Source organism: Myotis daubentonii, chromosome 9 (genome assembly GCF_963259705.1).
Source record: "Myotis daubentonii chromosome 9, mMyoDau2.1, whole genome shotgun sequence".
Lineage (NCBI taxonomy): Eukaryota > Metazoa > Chordata > Mammalia > Chiroptera > Vespertilionidae > Myotis > Myotis daubentonii.
This window is the reverse complement of record NC_081848.1, coordinates 15,048,061-15,065,740: the sequence shown is the minus strand read 5'-3', so window position 1 is coordinate 15,065,740 and position 17,680 is coordinate 15,048,061. Positions and strand designations below refer to the sequence as shown.

The following is a 17,680-nucleotide window of genomic DNA, read 5'->3' as shown; positions in this document are numbered from 1 at the left end:
AAAAAGAAGAGAAAGCAGAAGAACTACAAGGCATGGAAGTGTTTAGAAAAAAAGAGGGAGAAGAAAGGGAAGAAGACAACATCCTGACACAGCCCTGTCCTTCAGCTGCCCCTTTCCCTGTAGTCCAAGGAAGAAATAGGAAACAAGTCCTGTTGCACAGTGACAGGGCAGCTGCTGTCAGCCAGTCTTTGACTTTACCTGGGTTCCGATGTGAGCTGGGTGTGGGAAGGGAAGCAGCCATGGGGGGCAGGGGACCTCCCTCCGAAGGGGTGAGGGTTCAGGTCTGCAAAGTTGGGGGGGAAGGCGCGGTGAGGGTCTGTGCCCCACCTCCGTTGACCCCCAAGTTGTCTCCTGACGGCCCCGCTGCGACTGTGTCTGTCTTAGGTTGTTCCTTCCCTGAGGAATCTTACCATCTCTGGCTAACCAGCCATCCTCCGGGGCCAAGCAGAGTGATGTGACGTGTGCGGATGAGGGATGGGGCAGCACGCCCCTGCAAGAGGCTCAGTTCTGTCTCCTTGGTAGCATGTGCCCCCGTGGCCTCCACGCCCAGCACCTGCCTTGGGCTCCCCTCGCCTGCCAACGGGGTCCCGGCTCGGGTCACATCTCCTTGGGAACCCAGGATTCTTCCCCAGGGACGGCCCAGCACACCCCATTGGGCGAGAGACAGATGCAGGGCACCGGCCACCACCAGGCCTCAACCTCAGCGTGAACAGCCAGCTCAGGGCTGCACATCTGCTGCAGACGGGCACTGGTCAGGTGTGCACTACCCGCCTGGCAGTTTTGTTAAGGGTTTTGTTTTTGGTTTTGGATTTTTTTGGGGGGGAGGGGGTGGGGGTGGAATTTGTTCTTTACTTACAGGAGACTGCAAGCTATGAAATTCCACTTAGGAGAAACTCACAGAGAGCAGAAGCTTCATACAGTATGTACAGTTTGGAACTGTTCACCTATAGATTCATTGTACAAAGTGCTACAATAACAAACCACGTTTAAAGAGAGTTCTTTATTTAAAAAAAAAAAATATTTTATTGATCTTTCACAGAGAGGAAGGGAGAGGGATTGAGAGCCAGGAACATCGATGAGAGACAAACACCGATCAGCTGCCTCCTGCACGCCTCCCGCTGGGGATGTGCCCGCACCAAGGCGCATGCCCCCGACCGGAATGGAACCTGGACCCTCGAGTCCGCAGGCTGACTCCCCATCCACTGAGCCAAACCAATCAGGGCTGAAAAAGAGTTCTTAGTAGAGAAACAGTGAGACGTACTGATACCAAACACAGTACACAACAGACAACTTTATGCCTCAGTTGTCCAATCTAAAAGTTAAAGGTCCCAGGAGTGCCATCCCAAACTTGGAGTGTATAACCTTCAGAGGTAGTTTCCGGCACGACATTTTGATCTTCCTGTTCCTCTACGGAAAAATATTTCTCAATCAAGTATAGTGACGCTTCGTACACAGACTCATTTTTATGGTTTTGTAGAGCTTCAATTTTGTCCAAACCTCCACATTCTTCAATCATCGTACTGAGCTTCTCAGTTTCACCTAGTTTCTCAGCAGCCTGGAATATATTGGAAATGGCATCCAGAATAACCATAATAATTTTGGTATCTTTTGCAGTTAAGAGGTTCATCAGTGGTTCTATTATGCCACAATGAACGAGGTATCCAATCTGTTCAACTGTTCCGCCACTTGTGTAGTTGCTCACAGCCCATACAGCTTCCTTTTGTGTCTGAAAGCCCGCCTTAGCAAGAACAGCAATGAGGAATGGGACTAATCCATGATTGACAACTTGCTGTATCTGGTCCTGGCGGCCAGTTGTGATGTTTGAGAGGGTCCGTGTAGCTTCCTTGTGAATTTTAGTTTCGGAGTTCATCAGTAGGCTGGGAAAGATGGCAAGTGCTCCTGCGTCTATTACAGCCTGTGTCTGTTCATACGTGCCAGCGGCAATATTGCCTATCGCTCTTAGCGCAGGAGTCACAATTGGCACTTCAGTAGCTCCTAGGAGCTTCACAAGTTGGGGCACAGCTCCTGTTTTCACAACCATTTCAATCCGTTCATGTGGACCAAGAGTCAGGTAGGAGATGGCCCAGCAGCTATCTGCTAATACTTCTGGATCTTCATGATGCAGGAGCCGAACTAAAGTCGGGAGAATCTTCTCAACAGCATCTAATGGGGGTACAGCATTCTTGTGGCGACAAAGGTTTAAAAGTGTCCTGGTCAGGTTACGTAGGTAACCACGTGCTAAGGATGACATATCAGGAACTGCAAGAAGAGCCAGCAGTGGGTCAACTGCACCATACCTGATAACCAGGTCTCGGAAAACTGGACCATCGCCTGCAATATTTCCTAGAGCCCATGCGGCTTGGTCCCGGATGTGAGCGTGGGGAGATGCCAAGAGAGAAATGAATGCTGGAATAGCACCTCCATCTACTACAGCTTTGGTCTGTTGCGAAGTCCCGGAAGCAATGTTAGTGAGGGCCCAAGCAGATTCAAACTGGATGCGACTAGAGTCGGTTCTGCCCAAGAAGGACACAAGTTGTGGGATCAAACCAGCCCGGATGATGGTGCCTATGGGTGGCTGCTTTCCCCTAGAAAGCAGTTTCCTTGCAGCCTGAGTAGCTTGGAGCTGGCTTCCCAAATTGTTGCTATTTATGGCTTTGACAATGTCCTCAACAGACCAATGTACAGTGCCCTGGTTGTTGCGGTGTTCCTGCAGTGGAGACGCAGCAGCATCATCGGGAAAGGAGCTCACATTTCTCCTTTTCAGCATCTGGTCATCCTTCTTAGCTTTCCTCAGCTCCACATTAACTTCTATTCGGCGCCGCCTCATTTCTGTACTGTCTTTCCCCTTGTTCTTGAACCTGTGAAGGTGGGCAGCTGGCGAATCAGCATTGTCGTTGGTGGGCATGGTTATGAGACCAAGGGAGAAGCTCCACACAGCCGCTCAGGCTTGCACAGGAGACCCGTGAGCAGAGGACGGGCTGCGGTTCGGTGGCTCCGAGAACGTCTACAGTGGCTCAGCTCTCAGAAGGTGTGTTGGGGTCCAACCCCAGCAGGTCCAGGGGTTCCCAAAGGTGTGGACAGAGTCGGCGAAGAATGAAGGACACGGAGACAGCGTTCCGTTGATCAGCAGCCTAGCCAGGATCTCCAGCCAAGTTCTGTCCAGGATCTCCAGCCAGGTTCTGTGTTTTAGTGCCTTGATACGTCCGTATTTATACCGGCTGATTGTAATCCTATCAATGTCTGTTCCAAAGGTTAGGGCGTGTCTCTTCTCCATTCCAGGGATTAAAGATTACGTAGCTTAAGCATGACTGTTCGTAGTGAAAGTGATTAACCACCCGGCTGGCACTTAGTTAAAGGGTTTTGTTCCCTCCCTAACTTCAGGGGAAAATCCCTACCTGGGGAAACAACCTCTCTCAGAGAGGTGACCTTGGTTAAAACACATAGTGCCAAGGAGGGGAGCAAACATATTAAGAACAGTATGCCATTATGCGCCAGGTCCCTTGAAACATATGCCGAGCAGAGCAGAAGTTCCTTCCCTGCAGCGACTGTGTCAGGCAGCAAGGATGGACCGGCTCCCGGCAAATTCCCCCTTTTTATTTTTTAAATGATGGCGCATGTAAATCTGCGGCCACCTCTTGGATTGGGTTGCTTAAGGCTCGGAAGAAGGCTGACAAGCAATGGTAGCGAGCATAGCTATAAACATAGTGGTTGGAGTGCACAAGGAGCCTGGTTCCTGTAGAAGGTTGCGAGCCTGTTCACTCAAGGGATTTCAGCTGTCCTCAAGTCAGTGGTTTGGTTGTCCTTGTTGACCCGGCTAGCGGGCGGCATCATTGGCGCCAGGCTTCCCGAAGCTTCAGCGAGTTGAAGGGCTTCATCAAAGGGTCCATCAGGGCCGCTCTTGGTGGTGACGTAGGTGTTCGGGGAGGAGTCAGCTGTGCCCTGTGGGTCGGCTGATATGAAGATACCGGGGAGGAGGAGTGGGGGGAGGAGGAGGAGGAGGAGGAGGAGGAGGAGGAGGAGGAGGAGGAGGACTAGGACGAGGAGGAGGAGGAAGAGGAGGAGGAGGAGGAGGAGGAGAAGGAGGGTAGTAGAGAGAAAAAGAAGAGAAAGCAGAAGAACTACAAGGCATGGAAGTGTTTAGAAAAAAAGAGGGAGAAGAAAGGGAAGAAGACAACATCCTGACACAGCCCTGTCCTTCAGCTGCCCCTTTCCCTGTAGTCCAAGGAAGAAATAGGAAACAAGTCCTGTTGCACAGTGACAGGGCAGCTGCTGTCAGCCAGTCTTTGACTTTACCTGGGTTCCGATGTGAGCTGGGTGTGGGAAGGGAAGCAGCCATGGGGGCAGGGGACCTCCCTCCGAAGGGGTGAGGGTTCAGGTCTGCAAAGTTGGGGGGAAGCGCGGTGAGGGTCTGTGCCCCACCTCCGTTGACCCCCAAGTTGTCTCCTGACGGCCCCGCTGCGACTGTGTCTGTCTTAGGTTGTTCCTTCCCTGAGGAATCTTACCATCTCTGGCTAACCAGCCATCCTCCGGGGCCAAGCAGAGTGATGTGACGTGTGCGGATGAGGGATGGGGCAGCACGCCCCTGCAAGAGGCTCAGTTCTGTCTCCTTGGTAGCATGTGCCCCCGTGGCCTCCACGCCCAGCACCTGCCTTGGGCTCCCCTCGCCTGCCAACGGGGTCCCGGCTCGGGTCACATCTCCTTGGGAACCCAGGATTCTTCCCCAGGGACGGCCCAGCACACCCCATTGGGCGAGAGACAGATGCAGGGCACCGGCCACCACCAGGCCTCAACCTCAGCGTGAACAGCCAGCTCAGGGCTGCACATCTGCTGCAGACGGGCACTGGTCAGGTGTGCACTACCCGCCTGGCAGTTTTGTTAAGGGTTTTGTTTTTGGTTTTGGATTTTTTTGGGGGGGAGGGGGTGGGGGTGGAATTTGTTCTTTACTTACAGGAGACTGCAAGCTATGAAATTCCACTTAGGAGAAACTCACAGAGAGCAGAAGCTTCATACAGTATGTACAGTTTGGAACTGTTCACCTATAGATTCATTGTACAAAGTGCTACAATAACAAACCACGTTTAAAGAGAGTTCTTTATTTAAAAAAAAAAAATATTTTATTGATCTTTCACAGAGAGGAAGGGAGAGGGATTGAGAGCCAGGAACATCGATGAGAGACAAACACCGATCAGCTGCCTCCTGCACGCCTCCCGCTGGGGATGTGCCCGCACCAAGGCGCATGCCCCCGACCGGAATGGAACCTGGACCCTCGAGTCCGCAGGCTGACTCCCCATCCACTGAGCCAAACCAATCAGGGCTGAAAAAGAGTTCTTAGTAGAGAAACAGTGAGACGTACTGATACCAAACACAGTACACAACAGACAACTTTATGCCTCAGTTGTCCAATCTAAAAGTTAAAGGTCCCAGGAGTGCCATCCCAAACTTGGAGTGTATAACCTTCAGAGGTAGTTTCCGGCACGACATTTTGATCTTCCTGTTCCTCTACGGAAAAATATTTCTCAATCAAGTATAGTGACGCTTCGTACACAGACTCATTTTTATGGTTTTGTAGAGCTTCAATTTTGTCCAAACCTCCACATTCTTCAATCATCGTACTGAGCTTCTCAGTTTCACCTAGTTTCTCAGCAGCCTGGAATATATTGGAAATGGCATCCAGAATAACCATAATAATTTTGGTATCTTTTGCAGTTAAGAGGTTCATCAGTGGTTCTATTATGCCACAATGAACGAGGTATCCAATCTGTTCAACTGTTCCGCCACTTGTGTAGTTGCTCACAGCCCATACAGCTTCCTTTTGTGTCTGAAAGCCCGCCTTAGCAAGAACAGCAATGAGGAATGGGACTAATCCATGATTGACAACTTGCTGTATCTGGTCCTGGCGGCCAGTTGTGATGTTTGAGAGGGTCCGTGTAGCTTCCTTGTGAATTTTAGTTTCGGAGTTCATCAGTAGGCTGGGAAAGATGGCAAGTGCTCCTGCGTCTATTACAGCCTGTGTCTGTTCATACGTGCCAGCGGCAATATTGCCTATCGCTCTTAGCGCAGGAGTCACAATTGGCACTTCAGTAGCTCCTAGGAGCTTCACAAGTTGGGGCACAGCTCCTGTTTTCACAACCATTTCAATCCGTTCATGTGGACCAAGAGTCAGGTAGGAGATGGCCCAGCAGCTATCTGCTAATACTTCTGGATCTTCATGATGCAGGAGCCGAACTAAAGTCGGGAGAATCTTCTCAACAGCATCTAATGGGGGTACAGCATTCTTGTGGCGACAAAGGTTTAAAAGTGTCCTGGTCAGGTTACGTAGGTAACCACGTGCTAAGGATGACATATCAGGAACTGCAAGAAGAGCCAGCAGTGGGTCAACTGCACCATACCTGATAACCAGGTCTCGGAAAACTGGACCATCGCCTGCAATATTTCCTAGAGCCCATGCGGCTTGGTCCCGGATGTGAGCGTGGGGAGATGCCAAGAGAGAAATGAATGCTGGAATAGCACCTCCATCTACTACAGCTTTGGTCTGTTGCGAAGTCCCGGAAGCAATGTTAGTGAGGGCCCAAGCAGATTCAAACTGGATGCGACTAGAGTCGGTTCTGCCCAAGAAGGACACAAGTTGTGGGATCAAACCAGCCCGGATGATGGTGCCTATGGGTGGCTGCTTTCCCCTAGAAAGCAGTTTCCTTGCAGCCTGAGTAGCTTGGAGCTGGCTTCCCAAATTGTTGCTATTTATGGCTTTGACAATGTCCTCAACAGACCAATGTACAGTGCCCTGGTTGTTGCGGTGTTCCTGCAGTGGAGACGCAGCAGCATCATCGGGAAAGGAGCTCACATTTCTCCTTTTCAGCATCTGGTCATCCTTCTTAGCTTTCCTCAGCTCCACATTAACTTCTATTCGGCGCCGCCTCATTTCTGTACTGTCTTTCCCCTTGTTCTTGAACCTGTGAAGGTGGGCAGCTGGCGAATCAGCATTGTCGTTGGTGGGCATGGTTATGAGACCAAGGGAGAAGCTCCACACAGCCGCTCAGGCTTGCACAGGAGACCCGTGAGCAGAGGACGGGCTGCGGTTCGGTGGCTCCGAGAACGTCTACAGTGGCTCAGCTCTCAGAAGGTGTGTTGGGGTCCAACCCCAGCAGGTCCAGGGGTTCCCAAAGGTGTGGACAGAGTCGGCGAAGAATGAAGGACACGGAGACAGCGTTCCGTTGATCAGCAGCCTAGCCAGGATCTCCAGCCAAGTTCTGTCCAGGATCTCCAGCCAGGTTCTGTGTTTTAGTGCCTTGATACGTCCGTATTTATACCGGCTGATTGTAATCCTATCAATGTCTGTTCCAAAGGTTAGGGCGTGTCTCTTCTCCATTCCAGGGATTAAAGATTACGTAGCTTAAGCATGACTGTTCGTAGTGAAAGTGATTAACCACCCGGCTGGCACTTAGTTAAAGGGTTTTGTTCCCTCCCTAACTTCAGGGGAAAATCCCTACCTGGGGAAACAACCTCTCTCAGAGAGGTGACCTTGGTTAAAACACATAGTGCCAAGGAGGGGAGCAAACATATTAAGAACAGTATGCCATTATGCGCCAGGTCCCTTGAAACATATGCCGAGCAGAGCAGAAGTTCCTTCCCTGCAGCGACTGTGTCAGGCAGCAAGGATGGACCGGCTCCCGGCAAATTCCCCCTTTTTATTTTTTAAATGATGGCGCATGTAAATCTGCGGCCACCTCTTGGATTGGGTTGCTTAAGGCTCGGAAGAAGGCTGACAAGCAATGGTAGCGAGCATAGCTATAAACATAGTGGTTGGAGTGCACAAGGAGCCTGGTTCCTGTAGAAGGTTGCGAGCCTGTTCACTCAAGGGATTTCAGCTGTCCTCAAGTCAGTGGTTTGGTTGTCCTTGTTGACCCGGCTAGCGGGCGGCATCATTGGCGCCAGGCTTCCCGAAGCTTCAGCGAGTTGAAGGGCTTCATCAAAGGGTCCATCAGGGCCGCTCTTGGTGGTGACGTAGGTGTTCGGGGAGGAGTCAGCTGTGCCCTGTGGGTCGGCTGATATGAAGATACCGGGGAGGAGGAGTGGGGGGAGGAGGAGGAGGAGGAGGAGGAGGAGGAGGAGGAGGAGGAGGAGGACTAGGACGAGGAGGAGGAGGAAGAGGAGGAGGAGGAGGAGGAGGAGAAGGAGGGTAGTAGAGAGAAAAAGAAGAGAAAGCAGAAGAACTACAAGGCATGGAAGTGTTTAGAAAAAAAGAGGGAGAAGAAAGGGAAGAAGACAACATCCTGACACAGCCCTGTCCTTCAGCTGCCCCTTTCCCTGTAGTCCAAGGAAGAAATAGGAAACAAGTCCTGTTGCACAGTGACAGGGCAGCTGCTGTCAGCCAGTCTTTGACTTTACCTGGGTTCCGATGTGAGCTGGGTGTGGGAAGGGAAGCAGCCATGGGGGCAGGGGACCTCCCTCCGAAGGGGTGAGGGTTCAGGTCTGCAAAGTTGGGGGGAAGCGCGGTGAGGGTCTGTGCCCCACCTCCGTTGACCCCCAAGTTGTCTCCTGACGGCCCCGCTGCGACTGTGTCTGTCTTAGGTTGTTCCTTCCCTGAGGAATCTTACCATCTCTGGCTAACCAGCCATCCTCCGGGGCCAAGCAGAGTGATGTGACGTGTGCGGATGAGGGATGGGGCAGCACGCCCCTGCAAGAGGCTCAGTTCTGTCTCCTTGGTAGCATGTGCCCCCGTGGCCTCCACGCCCAGCACCTGCCTTGGGCTCCCCTCGCCTGCCAACGGGGTCCCGGCTCGGGTCACATCTCCTTGGGAACCCAGGATTCTTCCCCAGGGACGGCCCAGCACACCCCATTGGGCGAGAGACAGATGCAGGGCACCGGCCACCACCAGGCCTCAACCTCAGCGTGAACAGCCAGCTCAGGGCTGCACATCTGCTGCAGACGGGCACTGGTCAGGTGTGCACTACCCGCCTGGCAGTTTTGTTAAGGGTTTTGTTTTTGGTTTTGGATTTTTTGGGGGGGGAGGGGGTGGGGGTGGAATTTGTTCTTTACTTACAGGAGACTGCAAGCTATGAAATTCCACATAGGAGAAACTCACAGAGAGCAGAAGCTTCATACAGTATGTACAGTTTGGAACTGTTCACCTATAGATTCATTGTACAAAGTGCTACAATAACAAACCACGTTTAAAGAGAGTTCTTTATTTAAAAAAAAAAAATATTTTATTGATCTTTCACAGAGAGGAAGGGAGAGGGATTGAGAGCCAGGAACATCGATGAGAGACAAACACCGATCAGCTGCCTCCTGCACGCCTCCCGCTGGGGATGTGCCCGCACCAAGGCGCATGCCCCCGACCGGAATGGAACCTGGACCCTCGAGTCCGCAGGCTGACTCCCCATCCACTGAGCCAAACCAATCAGGGCTGAAAAAGAGTTCTTAGTAGAGAAACAGTGAGACGTACTGATACCAAACACAGTACACAACAGACAACTTTATGCCTCAGTTGTCCAATCTAAAAGTTAAAGGTCCCAGGAGTGCCATCCCAAACTTGGAGTGTATAACCTTCAGAGGTAGTTTCCGGCACGACATTTTGATCTTCCTGTTCCTCTACGGAAAAATATTTCTCAATCAAGTATAGTGACGCTTCGTACACAGACTCATTTTTATGGTTTTGTAGAGCTTCAATTTTGTCCAAACCTCCACATTCTTCAATCATCGTACTGAGCTTCTCAGTTTCACCTAGTTTCTCAGCAGCCTGGAATATATTGGAAATGGCATCCAGAATAACCATAATAATTTTGGTATCTTTTGCAGTTAAGAGGTTCATCAGTGGTTCTATTATGCCACAATGAACGAGGTATCCAATCTGTTCAACTGTTCCGCCACTTGTGTAGTTGCTCACAGCCCATACAGCTTCCTTTTGTGTCTGAAAGCCCGCCTTAGCAAGAACAGCAATGAGGAATGGGACTAATCCATGATTGACAACTTGCTGTATCTGGTCCTGGCGGCCAGTTGTGATGTTTGAGAGGGTCCGTGTAGCTTCCTTGTGAATTTTAGTTTCGGAGTTCATCAGTAGGCTGGGAAAGATGGCAAGTGCTCCTGCGTCTATTACAGCCTGTGTCTGTTCATACGTGCCAGCGGCAATATTGCCTATCGCTCTTAGCGCAGGAGTCACAATTGGCACTTCAGTAGCTCCTAGGAGCTTCACAAGTTGGGGCACAGCTCCTGTTTTCACAACCATTTCAATCCGTTCATGTGGACCAAGAGTCAGGTAGGAGATGGCCCAGCAGCTATCTGCTAATACTTCTGGATCTTCATGATGCAGGAGCCGAACTAAAGTCGGGAGAATCTTCTCAACAGCATCTAATGGGGGTACAGCATTCTTGTGGCGACAAAGGTTTAAAAGTGTCCTGGTCAGGTTACGTAGGTAACCACGTGCTAAGGATGACATATCAGGAACTGCAAGAAGAGCCAGCAGTGGGTCAACTGCACCATACCTGATAACCAGGTCTCGGAAAACTGGACCATCGCCTGCAATATTTCCTAGAGCCCATGCGGCTTGGTCCCGGATGTGAGCGTGGGGAGATGCCAAGAGAGAAATGAATGCTGGAATAGCACCTCCATCTACTACAGCTTTGGTCTGTTGCGAAGTCCCGGAAGCAATGTTAGTGAGGGCCCAAGCAGATTCAAACTGGATGCGACTAGAGTCGGTTCTGCCCAAGAAGGACACAAGTTGTGGGATCAAACCAGCCCGGATGATGGTGCCTATGGGTGGCTGCTTTCCCCTAGAAAGCAGTTTCCTTGCAGCCTGAGTAGCTTGGAGCTGGCTTCCCAAATTGTTGCTATTTATGGCTTTGACAATGTCCTCAACAGACCAATGTACAGTGCCCTGGTTGTTGCGGTGTTCCTGCAGTGGAGACGCAGCAGCATCATCGGGAAAGGAGCTCACATTTCTCCTTTTCAGCATCTGGTCATCCTTCTTAGCTTTCCTCAGCTCCACATTAACTTCTATTCGGCGCCGCCTCATTTCTGTACTGTCTTTCCCCTTGTTCTTGAACCTGTGAAGGTGGGCAGCTGGCGAATCAGCATTGTCGTTGGTGGGCATGGTTATGAGACCAAGGGAGAAGCTCCACACAGCCGCTCAGGCTTGCACAGGAGACCCGTGAGCAGAGGACGGGCTGCGGTTCGGTGGCTCCGAGAACGTCTACAGTGGCTCAGCTCTCAGAAGGTGTGTTGGGGTCCAACCCCAGCAGGTCCAGGGGTTCCCAAAGGTGTGGACAGAGTCGGCGAAGAATGAAGGACACGGAGACAGCGTTCCGTTGATCAGCAGCCTAGCCAGGATCTCCAGCCAAGTTCTGTCCAGGATCTCCAGCCAGGTTCTGTGTTTTAGTGCCTTGATACGTCCGTATTTATACCGGCTGATTGTAATCCTATCAATGTCTGTTCCAAAGGTTAGGGCGTGTCTCTTCTCCATTCCAGGGATTAAAGATTACGTAGCTTAAGCATGACTGTTCGTAGTGAAAGTGATTAACCACCCGGCTGGCACTTAGTTAAAGGGTTTTGTTCCCTCCCTAACTTCAGGGGAAAATCCCTACCTGGGGAAACAACCTCTCTCAGAGAGGTGACCTTGGTTAAAACACATAGTGCCAAGGAGGGGAGCAAACATATTAAGAACAGTATGCCATTATGCGCCAGGTCCCTTGAAACATATGCCGAGCAGAGCAGAAGTTCCTTCCCTGCAGCGACTGTGTCAGGCAGCAAGGATGGACCGGCTCCCGGCAAATTCCCCCTTTTTATTTTTTAAATGATGGCGCATGTAAATCTGCGGCCACCTCTTGGATTGGGTTGCTTAAGGCTCGGAAGAAGGCTGACAAGCAATGGTAGCGAGCATAGCTATAAACATAGTGGTTGGAGTGCACAAGGAGCCTGGTTCCTGTAGAAGGTTGCGAGCCTGTTCACTCAAGGGATTTCAGCTGTCCTCAAGTCAGTGGTTTGGTTGTCCTTGTTGACCCGGCTAGCGGGCGGCATCATTGGCGCCAGGCTTCCCGAAGCTTCAGCGAGTTGAAGGGCTTCATCAAAGGGTCCATCAGGGCCGCTCTTGGTGGTGACGTAGGTGTTCGGGGAGGAGTCAGCTGTGCCCTGTGGGTCGGCTGATATGAAGATACCGGGGAGGAGGAGTGGGGGGAGGAGGAGGAGGAGGAGGAGGAGGAGGAGGAGGAGGAGGAGGAGGACTAGGACGAGGAGGAGGAGGAAGAGGAGGAGGAGGAGGAGGAGGAGAAGGAGGGTAGTAGAGAGAAAAAGAAGAGAAAGCAGAAGAACTACAAGGCATGGAAGTGTTTAGAAAAAAAGAGGGAGAAGAAAGGGAAGAAGACAACATCCTGACACAGCCCTGTCCTTCAGCTGCCCCTTTCCCTGTAGTCCAAGGAAGAAATAGGAAACAAGTCCTGTTGCACAGTGACAGGGCAGCTGCTGTCAGCCAGTCTTTGACTTTACCTGGGTTCCGATGTGAGCTGGGTGTGGGAAGGGAAGCAGCCATGGGGGCAGGGGACCTCCCTCCGAAGGGGTGAGGGTTCAGGTCTGCAAAGTTGGGGGGAAGCGCGGTGAGGGTCTGTGCCCCACCTCCGTTGACCCCCAAGTTGTCTCCTGACGGCCCCGCTGCGACTGTGTCTGTCTTAGGTTGTTCCTTCCCTGAGGAATCTTACCATCTCTGGCTAACCAGCCATCCTCCGGGGCCAAGCAGAGTGATGTGACGTGTGCGGATGAGGGATGGGGCAGCACGCCCCTGCAAGAGGCTCAGTTCTGTCTCCTTGGTAGCATGTGCCCCCGTGGCCTCCACGCCCAGCACCTGCCTTGGGCTCCCCTCGCCTGCCAACGGGGTCCCGGCTCGGGTCACATCTCCTTGGGAACCCAGGATTCTTCCCCAGGGACGGCCCAGCACACCCCATTGGGCGAGAGACAGATGCAGGGCACCGGCCACCACCAGGCCTCAACCTCAGCGTGAACAGCCAGCTCAGGGCTGCACATCTGCTGCAGACGGGCACTGGTCAGGTGTGCACTACCCGCCTGGCAGTTTTGTTAAGGGTTTTGTTTTTGGTTTTGGATTTTTTGGGGGGGGAGGGGGTGGGGGTGGAATTTGTTCTTTACTTACAGGAGACTGCAAGCTATGAAATTCCACATAGGAGAAACTCACAGAGAGCAGAAGCTTCATACAGTATGTACAGTTTGGAACTGTTCACCTATAGATTCATTGTACAAAGTGCTACAATAACAAACCACGTTTAAAGAGAGTTCTTTATTTAAAAAAAAAAAATATTTTATTGATCTTTCACAGAGAGGAAGGGAGAGGGATTGAGAGCCAGGAACATCGATGAGAGACAAACACCGATCAGCTGCCTCCTGCACGCCTCCCGCTGGGGATGTGCCCGCACCAAGGCGCATGCCCCCGACCGGAATGGAACCTGGACCCTCGAGTCCGCAGGCTGACTCCCCATCCACTGAGCCAAACCAATCAGGGCTGAAAAAGAGTTCTTAGTAGAGAAACAGTGAGACGTACTGATACCAAACACAGTACACAACAGACAACTTTATGCCTCAGTTGTCCAATCTAAAAGTTAAAGGTCCCAGGAGTGCCATCCCAAACTTGGAGTGTATAACCTTCAGAGGTAGTTTCCGGCACGACATTTTGATCTTCCTGTTCCTCTACGGAAAAATATTTCTCAATCAAGTATAGTGACGCTTCGTACACAGACTCATTTTTATGGTTTTGTAGAGCTTCAATTTTGTCCAAACCTCCACATTCTTCAATCATCGTACTGAGCTTCTCAGTTTCACCTAGTTTCTCAGCAGCCTGGAATATATTGGAAATGGCATCCAGAATAACCATAATAATTTTGGTATCTTTTGCAGTTAAGAGGTTCATCAGTGGTTCTATTATGCCACAATGAACGAGGTATCCAATCTGTTCAACTGTTCCGCCACTTGTGTAGTTGCTCACAGCCCATACAGCTTCCTTTTGTGTCTGAAAGCCCGCCTTAGCAAGAACAGCAATGAGGAATGGGACTAATCCATGATTGACAACTTGCTGTATCTGGTCCTGGCGGCCAGTTGTGATGTTTGAGAGGGTCCGTGTAGCTTCCTTGTGAATTTTAGTTTCGGAGTTCATCAGTAGGCTGGGAAAGATGGCAAGTGCTCCTGCGTCTATTACAGCCTGTGTCTGTTCATACGTGCCAGCGGCAATATTGCCTATCGCTCTTAGCGCAGGAGTCACAATTGGCACTTCAGTAGCTCCTAGGAGCTTCACAAGTTGGGGCACAGCTCCTGTTTTCACAACCATTTCAATCCGTTCATGTGGACCAAGAGTCAGGTAGGAGATGGCCCAGCAGCTATCTGCTAATACTTCTGGATCTTCATGATGCAGGAGCCGAACTAAAGTCGGGAGAATCTTCTCAACAGCATCTAATGGGGGTACAGCATTCTTGTGGCGACAAAGGTTTAAAAGTGTCCTGGTCAGGTTACGTAGGTAACCACGTGCTAAGGATGACATATCAGGAACTGCAAGAAGAGCCAGCAGTGGGTCAACTGCACCATACCTGATAACCAGGTCTCGGAAAACTGGACCATCGCCTGCAATATTTCCTAGAGCCCATGCGGCTTGGTCCCGGATGTGAGCGTGGGGAGATGCCAAGAGAGAAATGAATGCTGGAATAGCACCTCCATCTACTACAGCTTTGGTCTGTTGCGAAGTCCCGGAAGCAATGTTAGTGAGGGCCCAAGCAGATTCAAACTGGATGCGACTAGAGTCGGTTCTGCCCAAGAAGGACACAAGTTGTGGGATCAAACCAGCCCGGATGATGGTGCCTATGGGTGGCTGCTTTCCCCTAGAAAGCAGTTTCCTTGCAGCCTGAGTAGCTTGGAGCTGGCTTCCCAAATTGTTGCTATTTATGGCTTTGACAATGTCCTCAACAGACCAATGTACAGTGCCCTGGTTGTTGCGGTGTTCCTGCAGTGGAGACGCAGCAGCATCATCGGGAAAGGAGCTCACATTTCTCCTTTTCAGCATCTGGTCATCCTTCTTAGCTTTCCTCAGCTCCACATTAACTTCTATTCGGCGCCGCCTCATTTCTGTACTGTCTTTCCCCTTGTTCTTGAACCTGTGAAGGTGGGCAGCTGGCGAATCAGCATTGTCGTTGGTGGGCATGGTTATGAGACCAAGGGAGAAGCTCCACACAGCCGCTCAGGCTTGCACAGGAGACCCGTGAGCAGAGGACGGGCTGCGGTTCGGTGGCTCCGAGAACGTCTACAGTGGCTCAGCTCTCAGAAGGTGTGTTGGGGTCCAACCCCAGCAGGTCCAGGGGTTCCCAAAGGTGTGGACAGAGTCGGCGAAGAATGAAGGACACGGAGACAGCGTTCCGTTGATCAGCAGCCTAGCCAGGATCTCCAGCCAAGTTCTGTCCAGGATCTCCAGCCAGGTTCTGTGTTTTAGTGCCTTGATACGTCCGTATTTATACCGGCTGATTGTAATCCTATCAATGTCTGTTCCAAAGGTTAGGGCGTGTCTCTTCTCCATTCCAGGGATTAAAGATTACGTAGCTTAAGCATGACTGTTCGTAGTGAAAGTGATTAACCACCCGGCTGGCACTTAGTTAAAGGGTTTTGTTCCCTCCCTAACTTCAGGGGAAAATCCCTACCTGGGGAAACAACCTCTCTCAGAGAGGTGACCTTGGTTAAAACACATAGTGCCAAGGAGGGGAGCAAACATATTAAGAACAGTATGCCATTATGCGCCAGGTCCCTTGAAACATATGCCGAGCAGAGCAGAAGTTCCTTCCCTGCAGCGACTGTGTCAGGCAGCAAGGATGGACCGGCTCCCGGCAAATTCCCCCTTTTTATTTTTTAAATGATGGCGCATGTAAATCTGCGGCCACCTCTTGGATTGGGTTGCTTAAGGCTCGGAAGAAGGCTGACAAGCAATGGTAGCGAGCATAGCTATAAACATAGTGGTTGGAGTGCACAAGGAGCCTGGTTCCTGTAGAAGGTTGCGAGCCTGTTCACTCAAGGGATTTCAGCTGTCCTCAAGTCAGTGGTTTGGTTGTCCTTGTTGACCCGGCTAGCGGGCGGCATCATTGGCGCCAGGCTTCCCGAAGCTTCAGCGAGTTGAAGGGCTTCATCAAAGGGTCCATCAGGGCCGCTCTTGGTGGTGACGTAGGTGTTCGGGGAGGAGTCAGCTGTGCCCTGTGGGTCGGCTGATATGAAGATACCGGGGAGGAGGAGTGGGGGGAGGAGGAGGAGGAGGAGGAGGAGGAGGAGGAGGAGGAGGAGGAGGACTAGGACGAGGAGGAGGAGGAAGAGGAGGAGGAGGAGGAGGAGGAGAAGGAGGGTAGTAGAGAGAAAAAGAAGAGAAAGCAGAAGAACTACAAGGCATGGAAGTGTTTAGAAAAAAAGAGGGAGAAGAAAGGGAAGAAGACAACATCCTGACACAGCCCTGTCCTTCAGCTGCCCCTTTCCCTGTAGTCCAAGGAAGAAATAGGAAACAAGTCCTGTTGCACAGTGACAGGGCAGCTGCTGTCAGCCAGTCTTTGACTTTACCTGGGTTCCGATGTGAGCTGGGTGTGGGAAGGGAAGCAGCCATGGGGGCAGGGGACCTCCCTCCGAAGGGGTGAGGGTTCAGGTCTGCAAAGTTGGGGGGAAGCGCGGTGAGGGTCTGTGCCCCACCTCCGTTGACCCCCAAGTTGTCTCCTGACGGCCCCGCTGCGACTGTGTCTGTCTTAGGTTGTTCCTTCCCTGAGGAATCTTACCATCTCTGGCTAACCAGCCATCCTCCGGGGCCAAGCAGAGTGATGTGACGTGTGCGGATGAGGGATGGGGCAGCACGCCCCTGCAAGAGGCTCAGTTCTGTCTCCTTGGTAGCATGTGCCCCCGTGGCCTCCACGCCCAGCACCTGCCTTGGGCTCCCCTCGCCTGCCAACGGGGTCCCGGCTCGGGTCACATCTCCTTGGGAACCCAGGATTCTTCCCCAGGGACGGCCCAGCACACCCCATTGGGCGAGAGACAGATGCAGGGCACCGGCCACCACCAGGCCTCAACCTCAGCGTGAACAGCCAGCTCAGGGCTGCACATCTGCTGCAGACGGGCACTGGTCAGGTGTGCACTACCCGCCTGGCAGTTTTGTTAAGGGTTTTGTTTTTGGTTTTGGATTTTTTGGGGGGGGAGGGGGTGGGGGTGGAATTTGTTCTTTACTTACAGGAGACTGCAAGCTATGAAATTCCACATAGGAGAAACTCACAGAGAGCAGAAGCTTCATACAGTATGTACAGTTTGGAACTGTTCACCTATAGATTCATTGTACAAAGTGCTACAATAACAAACCACGTTTAAAGAGAGTTCTTTATTTAAAAAAAAAAAATATTTTATTGATCTTTCACAGAGAGGAAGGGAGAGGGATTGAGAGCCAGGAACATCGATGAGAGACAAACACCGATCAGCTGCCTCCTGCACGCCTCCCGCTGGGGATGTGCCCGCACCAAGGCGCATGCCCCCGACCGGAATGGAACCTGGACCCTCGAGTCCGCAGGCTGACTCCCCATCCACTGAGCCAAACCAATCAGGGCTGAAAAAGAGTTCTTAGTAGAGAAACAGTGAGACGTACTGATACCAAACACAGTACACAACAGACAACTTTATGCCTCAGTTGTCCAAT

General features: G+C 51.6%; 4 protein-coding genes across 4 annotated transcripts; all 4 read right to left on the bottom strand.

The window, feature by feature from the left end:
- Window positions 1-1,312: 1,312 nt before the first annotated feature.
- Window positions 1,313-3,177, bottom strand: LOC132242011 (importin subunit alpha-1-like). Its single transcript, XM_059710948.1, has one exon. The coding sequence runs from the start codon at window positions 2,903-2,905 to the stop codon at window positions 1,313-1,315; it is 1,593 nt and encodes a 530-aa protein (XP_059566931.1). The 5' UTR covers window positions 2,906-3,177.
- Window positions 3,178-5,404: 2,227 nt separating this feature from the next.
- Window positions 5,405-7,269, bottom strand: LOC132242010 (importin subunit alpha-1-like). Its single transcript, XM_059710947.1, has one exon. The coding sequence runs from the start codon at window positions 6,995-6,997 to the stop codon at window positions 5,405-5,407; it is 1,593 nt and encodes a 530-aa protein (XP_059566930.1). The 5' UTR covers window positions 6,998-7,269.
- Window positions 7,270-9,496: 2,227 nt separating this feature from the next.
- LOC132242009 (importin subunit alpha-1-like) lies at window positions 9,497-11,361 on the bottom strand. Its single transcript, XM_059710946.1, has one exon. The coding sequence runs from the start codon at window positions 11,087-11,089 to the stop codon at window positions 9,497-9,499; it is 1,593 nt and encodes a 530-aa protein (XP_059566929.1). The 5' UTR covers window positions 11,090-11,361.
- Window positions 11,362-13,588: 2,227 nt separating this feature from the next.
- Window positions 13,589-15,453, bottom strand: LOC132242008 (importin subunit alpha-1-like). The gene has a single exon (XM_059710945.1). It carries the CDS (start codon window positions 15,179-15,181, stop codon window positions 13,589-13,591), a length of 1,593 nt encoding a protein of 530 aa, XP_059566928.1. The 5' UTR covers window positions 15,182-15,453.
- Between the last annotated feature and the right edge of the window lie 2,227 nt (window positions 15,454-17,680).